General features: G+C 47.5%; 1 protein-coding gene across 12 annotated transcripts in view; it reads right to left on the bottom strand.

Annotated features, from left to right (window-relative positions):
- The window catches only part of ppfia2 (PTPRF interacting protein alpha 2), a 131,704-nt gene that overhangs the window by 69,765 nt on the left and 49,425 nt on the right, over positions 1 to 12,514 (bottom strand). For 2 of the 12 annotated variants that reach the window (XM_068587113.1, XM_068587114.1), the window contains exon 1: positions 10,926 to 11,207. The exons of the other annotated variants lie outside the window; for them this stretch is intronic. In XM_068587113.1, coding sequence (XP_068443214.1) covers positions 10,926 to 11,006 — 81 coding nt within the window. In that variant the 5' untranslated portion in view covers positions 11,007 to 11,207. Of the gene's footprint in view, positions 1 to 10,925; positions 11,208 to 12,514 lie in introns of those variants that run through there. 12 annotated transcript variants of the gene reach the window in all.

The following is a 12,514-nucleotide window of genomic DNA, read 5'->3' as shown; positions in this document are numbered from 1 at the left end:
GCGAATCTATTTATTCTTAGCTGTGCTGCATGCCTCGCTGGCTGGCAGCCTCATCTCTCCTCGTCCTGTTGCTTCCTTCGATATCCCTCCGTCCCCGCGGCCCCTAACGCACAGGCCTGTCGGTTTGTTTTATGCCCATGTTGCTGGCAGCGTCGTGGCAGAAAACCACCCACATGTCCAGGAACATCCTGACCCCTCTCCTCCTCCCAGCGGCGCTGAACATGTCTGGATTTTCCCTCAGTGAACGCCAGCAGATCGTCGTTGTGAAACTTGAGAATTCAAACTAAAAAAAAAAACCTGCTTAGCATCGCTTCATTTGTCAATACCATGCTCTTTTATAATCATCTTTGTAATCAATATCCCTATTTTGTACAGCTGCCTTATCAGATATTTATCCAATAGAGGATAATAAGGCATTGTGTTGAAGCATGGGTCGAGGTGATTATCACGTTGTAATATGAATTTCATACACATACAGTGTTTTCCTTGTTCATTTTGCTCTTGTCGGCGTGAAACGGTTATGGGCGAGCTGCTTTTCCCTCACACTAATCTCCCGCTTTCCCTCTGAACCTCCCCCGTCTTTCATCCCAGACACCCACGGGTGTGGCCAAGCCGATTCCACCAGCGGCACGACGACCGAGAGACGAGCCGCGGTCGCTCCCCCCAGTCTCCTCGGCAACCGAGGGCGGACGCGGAGCTCCTTTTTTGCGGGGCGGATGCTTGCCTCTGTCGCGCGTTAAAAGTGATAGCCGTGTAGCAGGTGCTGCCGCTCCCTCCCTTCACAGAGGACTGGAGGAGGCCTGCAGGGGGCCGCGGGCAGAGCCGCGCCACGCCGGGCTAGCTGTCAGCTCACATTAGCACAGATCACAGAGCTCACGCCAGTCGGAGGGATGGTGGGAGGGGGGAGCTTGCTTTGTGTCGGCATCCGGCTTATTGCGGCGGCAGAGGCAGGGGGGGCGTGGCCTCTTTCTGGAAGTCGGGGTCCTGAGATTCCCACCGTTTCAACTGTAATTTTCTACCCAAAGAAAGAACACGTCGGCTTGAACGTTTCATCGTAATTGAGCGGCATGCATATGGTTAATTCACAGTTTAATAATCTTCTGAGTCTCTTCACTACGGAGCTCTTCTCACCCTGAACACCTGCTTGCATTCAACAGAAAGAAGGCCGCGCAACAATGAGCACTTGAACCACACACTTCACCTCTGCAGACTCTCGGGATGAACTGCCAAAACTACTGATAGAGGAACTCAATGGCTGCAGCCCGCAGCGTGTGATCAAGCCCTGAATACAAAGAGGCTCTTTAATGGCTGGAAAGAGAGGCACTTCACACCGACAGCCTCCGTGACGGGCCGTAAAGGGTCAGGCGCTTCTCAGTTCATTAGAGAAATAACTGAAAACGAGCAGACTGTCTGCACAGTGTTTGGTGACGACCGGACAGTTTAACCCAACTCGTGACCCAACTGCAAAAAATGTCGCCAACACATTTAAAAGGGACGTATCTGCGAAAGCCATCTTCATAAATATAAACTGGTATGATGCTAAAACTACCAGAGTATAGTATTTACAGCAGAGAGCTGGAGCGGGATTGTTAGCAGCGGCGGCATCACTTCATGTGGGTTTTTGCCTCTGTTGCAGATTAAGTGCAAATATATGTACGAAAGCTGCGAGGCACGCATATAATGACCGAGCAACTGAACAAAACATGTTTGTATTCGCATAGTATGAGAGCTCAAAAATCAGGGATTGCAATGGTAGAACAAGGCCGTCAATACAATTAAAAGAAAGCAGGAGCGAACGTCGAAATAAAATAGATGATCATCGAAATGGTAGCCAATCCAATCCACCTCTCAATATCTCTCCTTGTTATTTGCGTGCCCTTGGTAAACTGACTCAGGACCTCCCTAGTGCCCCGTGTGCGAGTCCTTTTCTATCTTATTACCAGCGGAGCTATTATACGCTTTCATTAAAAGTCCTGAATGCACTGGATGGGCTTCTGGCGCAAATAAGGAAAAAAAGTTAACAGCGCCAAAGTTTGCACTGGAGCTTCAGTGTCAAAGAGAAAGAGAGAGAGAGAGAGAGAGAGAGAGAGAGAGAGAGAGAGAGAGAGAGAGAAACCACAGCGGGTGAGGATGTTCGTACAGCCAGACACCGGATAGGACAGCTGTGGAGATCTCAGATAATTAAGTTCTCTGTTGGCTTCCTACACACACACACACACATCCACACACACACACACACACACACACACACACACACACACGCTCCCCCGGTAGTCATCTGTGAACGGTTGCTGAGGTGGCGTCGTCTCCGCGGGGGGAGGAGGAGGAGGAGGGAGGACCCGTGCAGCGTGTCCCATGCGAACCTGCGAGCGGATGTATTGATTTTTCGCAGGCTTTCATTACAGTGCATGGTGGGAGGATTGGTGGCAGCAGCGGGAATACAGACCTATGGGCTACAGCAGCTGCTTGTCTGCACAACCGGCTGGTTGTGTAAATACACACACATGAGGAGGACTGGAGAACAGATATAGAAAAAGACAAAACCGCGACGACAGGCCCTCCACGGCCGTGTTAACTTTACAGCCTGCTTGTTGACTGGATTTGCCTTTACAATCTGCCTTCTGCTTTGCGTGACTCGCACACAAATCAATGGCCATCAATCAGTTCACAATATCAGCATTCAACCGGCATCCTGTGTTGACTTGGTTATGGCTGCTGTGAGGGCGGGAGAGGGGGTGGGGGGGGTCGGAGGTCAGAGAAAGTGTAATAGCCAGGCATTGACTTCCTTTCTTTGGAGAGAGGTTTCACTTTCTGCGGCACGTCTTGCTAATTAAGTGCATCGTCTCCCATTTGTCCATCGACTGCGAGGCGGCAGGTTGGACTCTATGGTAAAGGTCACGGCAGAGGGAACAGAGCGCTGCAATGTGACGAGCCTGTAGCTTTAAGCTGCAGCGACGGTGTGAAAATATTGTCTCCGCGTCTAAGAAGTCCATTTTTTAACAAGCCGACCCCAATTTTGGAAACCATTCCAGTTTAATAGAGACATAAAGGAGGATGAAACTATTGCTGTTGGGTCTTTATAGCCTGGTCTTGCCATATTAAGCACACACACACACAGACACAGACACACACAAACAGAAGGGGAGCAGCAGTTAAAGAGGAGGCAGCCAAAGATGGTGTAATTGAACATAGCAAGAGATTTTATTGCCACTGCATTATTTACAAAGGCCACTGTGTGTACTGTATCGCCTCTTGTGAATGACTGCGGGGGAAACATAATGTTGCAAAGAGACAGTGTGGGTGAGGCGGGTTTTTAAAGTCGAACACAGCGGGCGGCAGAGATGCTCGGGATGAATGAATTCACCCTGACAGCAGTTTGAAAATGGACTGTGTATCGCCCCCTTTAATCAAAGCGATGGGTCTCTTGAAACAAAAGGAGATGTTCAGAGACAAAGAGACAGAGATGTACAGTTAGTGGTGGATTGTGGGAAGGCCCGATACATCCACCACTGCTCCCATTACAGAGCGTGAGTGAGATATACAATTCAGCGCCTTATGGAGCGGCTGCTACAGTTTCAGCACCACGGACAGCGAAATGTCATTCGGACCAGATGGAGCGAAAGCTGGAAATCCGCCAAGTCGAAGACAGAGCGTGCACGGGTGGAGGAATGAATGGAATGAGACCGTTTCATAGTCACTTAAGGGAAAGCTGCAAAGTAAGTGTGAGGATAAAAATGACACAGCGACTGACTTTTACTCTCTCAGTCATCTTAAACCCGAAGTGGAACTATTGGTTTAACTAAACGGTTTGTTTGGACGGGACATTTCAATTCATTTAAAATGTGTTTGCTGCTTTTAGGTCTTACAATCTGGGCCAGGTGCTACCTTGATTGTAGACTGTATACAAGAAGTAGACGGTAGAAAACGAGGCCTCGTCACCCTTGGTTTACAGACTGCGGTTGTGGAGCCTCGAGTTTGGCATTTTGGTCTTGTTTTTCTAGGAACTAGAAGTAACACAAAGGGGGAGGGGGAGCCAAGTGCAATGGGAAGCTTCATAAAGATATTTCTAGGCGACTGACATACTGATAGCCTCTCACGAGTCCAAGGAGAAGGAGCCGGGGTGACAGCAGTGACGAATATGCTCCAATGGGAATTGCAGGACGATCAGAAGGATGGGACCGCCATATGTAACTGTGTCAGTGTGTGTGCTCGTACAATACATCGTCTCCAATGTTGATTGGTTATCGAGTCAATTGGTGTCTGAGCATTGAATCTGCAGCGAAAAGGACACAATGTCAATGGCTGAATGAGTCTCCAGTGAGGAGCTCAGCACTGAGGTAGCACCGCGTTTATTACCAGCCATGATTCACCGCTCGACTATCTCTCTCTCGATCAAACCAGTCGGTATATTAACTCAGAACGTTTTCTTGAGGCTCGACTTGTTTTTAAAAAGCGTAACCTCCTTTTCTTTTATCCACCCTAACATCTTCAAAGACCCCGGAAGCTCGGATATTGATGTCACTTTCACTGGCAAATAAATGGCTAACAAGTCAGCCAGTTGACCAAACACACACACACACACACACGGTGTATACAGATTCATCCCGCTTTGATTTCATCCCGGCAGAGAAAAAAAAGCTAAATTCCCCTCTTTGTATTCTGTCAAGCCTTTCAAGTCCACAACGTTGGATGAATGAGAGCAGACATCTGCAGTAAACCAGGCAAAGGGTTACACCATAATTGCATCAATGAAGAAAGGTTGTCGGCCCACTAGAGTCTATTGAAGTGAGTGGCTTGGCTTGTCTGTGCACCACTTTAAAATCTGTCTGTGTGTGTGTGTGTGTGTGCACGTTTGTACTCTGTATCCTATCAGTTATGAGTCATTGGCCGCCATGAGCCAACATTGGCTGCCATTACTCCAGGAGATTGATTAAGATGTGTGATAAAGAGAGTAAGACGTTTGCATCTCACATTTATAGGATGAAGCTGGAAATATTTCACATTTCTGTTTGTGTCAAGAAATCTCCTGAAAAAAAAATAAAACCAAGAATGAGTCCTTCAGTACTTTGAAGTAGCAAGAAGATCAACAAGCTCACCTCCTTTTTCCTCCAGAGAAATCAGTCTGGAAGGTCATCTTAGTGCTACCTTGGTACTTCTTTCCTTGTTAGGCATTGATGGAAGCACTCACCATGAAGCAACTAGTTAGTTTTAGGCATTAGAGTAGAAAAAGGTTCAGTTTTGATAACTTTAAAAAAAATGCAAATGCTTCCTGAGACGACGAGCAAGGAAAGTCCTTTCTACTATTATAACAAAGTCTGTCAGAGAGGTTTGTGGCTTGTCGATTTGTACAAATATTTGTAATTAATGAACCACTCTCTGTAGATTGTTTGATGTTGTATTAATTCCTGGAGGGATTGATCTGAGCGGCGGCCCACGAGGTGCAGGCTTTACAGTAACGTGTACACATCACTGGTACACAAATAGTCTTCTATTCCTTCTCTCCCTTGTCGACACACACACACACACACACATGCACAAACACACACACACACACACACACACACATACAGGGGCCTCTTGCTTTCGAAAGCTCACTCATCCTTTTAATCGGTGTGGAATCCATCAAAGTGGGTCAAACTCCCTTCCCCATCTGCCCCGGCCAGATTTTAAATGCACGAGGGCTGATTAAAAAAAAGACCAAGAAAATAGGGCACACGCCTCCAACACACACACACACACACGTATACGCAGCACTCAGGGGATCGGCAGCAGTAACACACACAGAGGGGAGGACTGTGTGTGTGTCGGTGAGGATGTTGGGGTGGGGGGCATTTGTAAGTAATTACCACGAACCAGTGTAACACGTAAAAGGTCAAGCACTTCGACTTCAATCTGGCAGCCGTGTATCAATTTGCTGTGTTCGCGCTCATTTGCATACGGCCACCTTTAGCTGTCCCATCAACCGACACCTCGAGGGCGGGGTATGCGAGGAGAGGGGCAGGAGTGTGTGTGTGTGTGTGTGTGTGTGTGTGTGACAGGGGTTAGACAGCTGTGGGTGTATAAGCCTGCAGCTGGGGGCATCAAAGCGTGTGCATGTGTCTGTTTGAGTGACAGGAGAGCGTTTCTGCGCCGCTCACGCCTCGGTGTCATTTTGTACGTTTGTTTTCCTTTTTGGCGGCGGTGTGCGTCTTCATTCAGAATCGCACGTTGCGGTGGATACATCTGCACCGCTGTTCGTATCGGAGAGGAAGCGGTGCCGCTCGTCGGTTCGGCGCACAGCTCGCGGGGCAGCGGGAAAAAAGCTCCCACGAAAAGCGGCCACGTGTCCTCCGTCCGGATCACCGTCCCGCTGTCATGTGATGCGTTGAGTAACAGCGGTCTGCTTTGAGGGATGTGCAGGGATCATCACGGGGTGGGAGGGGGGCGGGGCCTCGCATCCAGCCCATCAACATGCTGCACAAATGGGGATTTCCAAGTTTCAGCGCTGACATGCAGCAGGCAGCGAGAGGTCACTAATACAGTAGAGATGAGGGGAACGGCGTACGCACGTCTCCAGAGATGCAGGTCAATCAACTAACCATGATCTTTTCTACCGATCAATATGTTGATTTGTTCCTTAAGGAAATATTGGGTGCATAAAAATCCCAATTTCCTGGAGCCGTAGATGACATATGATTTGGCCAGACTAACAGCTAAACATGTCTGGTGTGATATTTAGACAACATTCCCGTTTCAGAAGGAGAAACCAGTGATTTTTTTTGTGCATTTATGTGTCAAAACAACAATTACTGATTATGACATTTGCACTAAATGGTTGATCTCATAATTATTTCAGCGGTATTTGTTTTCTTGAGTGTTTTAAAAAACATTCATGCCCAACTTAGACCAAAACCTGGATTCACAATGATAGAAAAAAATGATTAAAAATCCTCACTTCCGCCATCTTTTCTCTTGATTCTCAAACTTTTCCCTCCAGAGTTCGACAACACCCCGAAGGTCACAAGCAAAATAAACTCCCTCACCGACTCCCTCCACTCCGCGAGGAAAAAAATAAAACACCCAGCTGTCGACGAGTTGAGGCATCGACATGACGACACAGCTCTGGGTGCAGAAAGAAAAAGGTGCTGGCTTGTCGTTCAAACTGCCGTGTGGGTGTCACCTGATGAGTTATCCTGTCTGGCAGACCCCTCCCTTCCTCCCTCCCGCCTGATTGGGTTCGAGAAAGTGTTCGGCTGAGGGTGTGAAGGTGCGAGAGGTCGTGTGATTTGTGCGTCTGAAGACGCAGCGCTGAACAAGAGGCCGTGAGCCTTTTTTTTTTCTTTTTTTAGCGCGCAGCCTTGCAAACCGTCGGGAGGGAGAACCAAACGAGGGCGCGGCTTTAACGGTCCGATTAAGCGGGGGGTGTTTGGCCTCCGCCGAGGACAGAAGAGACGAATCCAACCCCTCCAAACAGACGCTCCCCCTGCGGCCCGGCAGCGCCGGCTATTAAACTTCCACAAATGCCAGTTAGCTGCAAAAAAAGAGAGGATTACTTTGAAGGAGGGCAGTGAGCACCAGCTCATTTCCTCCCTCTCCACTTAACCTGGCAGCCAGGGGGATACTTTTGAAGCAAAAAAAACAACAAAAAACTGAAATGTATCCGACTGAAAGTGGGCTCGCCAACTTTCGGCGTGACTTTGCCAATCAGATTAGGTAGCCAGTGTTACTCCATCCTTGTTATCCAATTCCTGTCAATTACCTGTCCAGCGTGAGCCCCTTGAGCTTGTAACGACACCTTCCCTTGCTGGAGGCGGCGTGCGGAAAAGGAGAGGCCCTTCATGGCGAAGACGCAGCAGCTGAAGAGACTAATCACATGCGGCGCTAATTTGACAACCAAGGACAAATACTGGGCAACAATTATATCTCATTTCTCAGGTAGCTCAAGCCTGACCAAACAATTTGGCGGGGTTATTATTGGACGGGAACAATGGGAGATTACCGACAAGGACGTGGACAAAAGCAACTAGGGTCAAATTCAACTTCAAAAAAAAAAAAAAGAAAAAATATTCCAAAAAAAATCTAATTAAAAAAGGACTTGAACATTGAAAGATGCCGCTTTGCGATTTTCAAGAAAGCCACCGTGGGTCTCTGGAGTCTGGCTCACAACGCCAGATTCTCCACGTTTGAACATTTACACTCAACGGGCGGATTTTTCTCAAAAGCTCGAAACCCAGAACTGCATTCATCGCAGCAGAAAATTGCCCAGGGAGCAGAAACGCTGTTCCTCAAATTGCCTCTTGAAGTGTTGCTTGATATAGACATCACATGGACTTTTTTTTTTTTTCCTGTTTTCATAACGGCTTGCTGGAGCATCCATCGCATCTCTTGGTTTCACATCAAAGGGACTCAAGGTTAAGACGCCGCTGTGAACCCGCTAATACGATGCAGTGGGCCTCCGAGCACAGCCGACCAAAAAAAACTACTCTCCCGTGGGGGAAATGTCACTGGATGTCGCTCCGGCAGACACACAAACAAAAGCAACCGAAGGAGGCATCCGACAACTTGCCGATTGCCGCCTTGTCACCTTTTTAAAATGTGGAAACTGCACTTTAAATGAGTTTCAAACCATGTTTATGACAATATCGGTCCGCCACTTCTGAGAGATTAGGAGTGAAATTACTAGAAAAAGACTGGAAGACTTGCTGTCAATTGTCATCATTTTGGTGGCCTTTGGTAGCCAGTGTTTGGTTTGTCCTTTCTGGGCCACTGTAGCCACACGGCGACCGGCTCTGTGCAGAAGACCAGCTCCGTATATCTAGAAACGCTCATTCTAATAATATCGGAAACATTATACCTGCTGAATATTAGCTTACATGTCATAACACTCGTGTTATCGTGAACATGTTCGGGCGCTTCCATGAGTGCTTCACTGTGTCTGCACCTCCTCTGTCGCTCTCTACATCTGGAAACACATTGTTAGCCCCACAGATACAGGCAGATGCACTGTAAAAAAAAACTAAAACATTACCTCGTGACCCTCAAGGTTGAGCACCATTGGGAGCTGCTGCAGACGTTCAGTCGCCTTCAGGTTAGCCAACGAGATATCGGCCGAGAGTCGGAGCGAGATGCGAGAGTCTGTAGACCGGCGATCTCCCGAACGAAGCGAACCCCCGACGCTGCTGGGTGCGTGTTTGTCGAGCCTGCGAGTGAATACTGAAGGAACTCGGTGACTCCGGCTTCACCCACTTTACAATTTAACTCAATTTGTCCCGGCTGATTTAAAATTGCGCACCAGGAAGGTGCAATCTGATCAACAAGAAGAAGAAAAAACGAACGTCGCTCGGCTGTCTGTAAACAATCTGACTGACGGGGGACGGAGTTGAAGCTGAACCGAGAACGTGCTGATTTGGCGTGGCTCGACGTAGCGATGCACGCTCAGCAAGCGGGATACATCTCAGGTCACCTCAAGGGTGGATGGGAAATGAATGTGATTTATGTGTATTGAAGCAACCCGATGCCGAGGTTTTATTTCTTCTTCGTGGGTTTTTTTTCTCCCTGGGACTCGAATCTGTGAGCCAGGACGCCTCTTTTGATTTTGTGATATAATCAGAGGAGCTTCTTCCAACAGGTACCAGCCCTCGGGGAGCACTTCTAATGATTTGACATGAAAAGGCAAAGACGGGTTTATGAGTCGGGGAGGGGGATCTTCAAGTGTGAAAGTCACAACAGCGGCTGTGCAGTTTGAGGGAGGACAGACGGGATGTTAGATGAAGTGATTCAAGAGGCAGAGATAATGACATTGGGCCTTATTGGGCTCTGCAGCCTCTGGCCCCCTTTTTTTTCCTCTTGTCGTCTAAAATATCAACGCCATGGCAAAACAAATGTGTGTGTTGAGGAAAAAAAGACCTCAAACTTGCAAGCTGGGATGAGACACTCTGTTCCTGGCCCCTAACGTGATGAGGCAGGAGTAATGCTGCATAAACATCTCATCCGAGCTCCCATCAGCACTTGTGCTCACTTGAAAAGCGACTCGCAAGCCCCCTTTTCCCCACTCATCGCCACTAAAAGCAGCAGCTTCTGGAAATCACGCTGACTGCACCTGGATGCAGGAAAAATTAGAAATCACATCGTCATGTTTTTTGTTTTTTTTTTAGGGCAAAAAGGCAACCAGCAGATTCTAGGACAATCTCAACTTGCTGAAGCATCTGCTTCCTCTCTTCCTTCCACCCACAGCAGAAACAAACGAAAACAACAAACAGAAATGTGCTGGCGTGGTTTACGAGCGTCATGTGGAACACGCCGATCGATATCCACTGACGCCGCTTCACTGCCATACAGGCACTCTGGGAAGAGCTGAGACATGCAGGCGTATACACGGTGATCAATGTGGGGCACAATGTGGGGGAATATAGTACAACTGGATCACATTTTTGATTAAATATATACAGGAGGGGTGAGATTCAGTGGGCTCAGCTTAAATAATTGAACATCATTCGTATGAAGATGAACTCTAACGATTTTACTCTCGGTCATGTTTTATTTAACGAGAGGAAGTGTGAAAGCATTAAAAATCCTTCTTATATTCTATGCTCTAAGAGCTTAAAGTGAGGACAATATAAAAGCAGAGTCCCTGCCATTAGCTCTTGGTTAATGAGTGCACATCCAGTGAGCTTTCGCTGAGGAGACCATTTGTTTTTACATCTCTAAAAAGCAAAAAAGAAAAGGGAAAACATCAGAGGATTGCATTGCAAATTCAATGCAAAAGTCGAAGGTTGAGCAAACAGAGACTGAGGGAGTCCATCTGCACATGCAGGTAGGAAACACCCAACACTCTGCTCTCACACGTGCCACAATACAAGCCAAACAGCGATGGAGCTGACGAGAAGCAGCAGCTGAGTTGTGACGCTCAGGAGAAATAAACACAAACAACCGGACAGTGTACTTGCCTGGAAGGTGTAAAACCTCGTGCCATTGGGTGGGTGCACCTTTGGGGAGTTGGTCCCCGTACTCATGTCTGAGAAAATCATAATCCCTTTGATGGGCAAACAATCCACTCAAAAAAAAAAAAAAGACCCAAGGGCGAGTGTGCTCGGATCAGCCCGGGACCCGACGCTGCGCTCCCGGCAACAGATGCTGGAAAAGCTCCGGTAAAAAAAAGAAAGAAAAGAGCAACGCTCCGGATGGAAAGAGATCCGCAGGGGAAAGCAAATGAGTAAGTCTCCGGTCTTCTCTTCTTTACAGCCCTCCCTCCCTCCCTCCCTCCCCCAAACCCTCCGCACCCTTCTCGCGCGTGCAGGTGACTTTTAGTCGGCGCGTGCTCCCTCCGATCCGGCCGGAGAGCAGCGAACCCCGCGGAGAGACAGCGGCTCCATGGTGTCCCGACGCCCGCTGCAAGCGGCTCTGGCAGCGGCTCGGATGGGTCCGTCTGCGCGCGGATTATCGCCCTCCTCCTCTTCCTCCTCCTCCCTCTTCCTCCTCCCTCCTCCTCCTCCTCCTCCCGCTTCACCAATAACCGGCCGGAGCATCACGACGCGGCTCAGCCAACAACACGCTGGGAGCCCCCGGAGACGAGACGAGCCATTTTTTTTTTTTTTTTCCCCATTTTTTTTTTTTTTTTTTACACTGTAGAAAAATGCTCCACGGTGTTTATTGACACAGGTGAAGCACACACATTGGAGATAAAGCCGAGCAGTGAGACAAAAAGAAATGCCTTGACGTGAGACTTAGTAAAGACTCATATTTGCATTGGAGTACCACTACTGCTGTAAGTACAGCTTTAGTGGATCACCTAATGATTTGTATGTAATAAGAGTTTGCATTTTTTTTTTGCAGTGTAGCCACGTTTTGATTGGAGGAAAAGAGGGACGCTAGAAGAACTTTCTCTGTGGAACAAGATGAGAAGTTATCCACAGAAAATACACCTTGTGTGAAAGATGCTCTGGTGCATTCACTCTTAGGGAGGAGGGCTACTCCTTTGTAGTGGAGGAAACGTAGGTCACAGAATGAAAGATCATATATATATATATATATATATATATATATATATATATATATATATATATATATATATATATTAAAGTTGGATGTGTCAGACCAATGTAGGAACTTGAAATAAACTCATTCACTATGACAAACACTGTCTCGTCCCTCCTTTCTGTGAACTTCTTTGTCGTTGTCTTTGCATATGTTCATGCAACATCTCCATCAAATGCACAGAGATGTCTTCTTTCAAGCTCCCATCATTTAACAAAGCTTTCTCGAAAACATTCACACCCCTGCTATTTCTTTAGAAGCATTTCAGACCTGCCATGTTCCTCTAAATTGACTTTTTCTTCTTCTTACGCACTTAAAAGGTTTCTATGAAATACCACTGCTTCCTTTTCTTGCTTTCATAGGCAGTTGTAAATGAAATAAAATCACTTCCACCTTTAACAGACTTCCATCCAGTCTGCCCAGCGTCTCCACTTTTCATCCAATTTTTTCTCATCAAGTGGCCTCTTCATGAGGAATCCACATTGGCTGAATAGTTTAATTC

The sequence above is a fragment of the Clinocottus analis genome, unplaced genomic scaffold (genome assembly GCF_023055335.1).
Source record: "Clinocottus analis isolate CAN_PGR_092001 unplaced genomic scaffold, fCliAna1.0.p SCAF_20, whole genome shotgun sequence".
Classification (NCBI taxonomy): domain Eukaryota; kingdom Metazoa; phylum Chordata; class Actinopteri; order Perciformes; family Cottidae; genus Clinocottus; species Clinocottus analis.
Note: the sequence above shows the minus strand (reverse complement) of the source record. Positions and strands in the feature narration are given on the sequence as shown.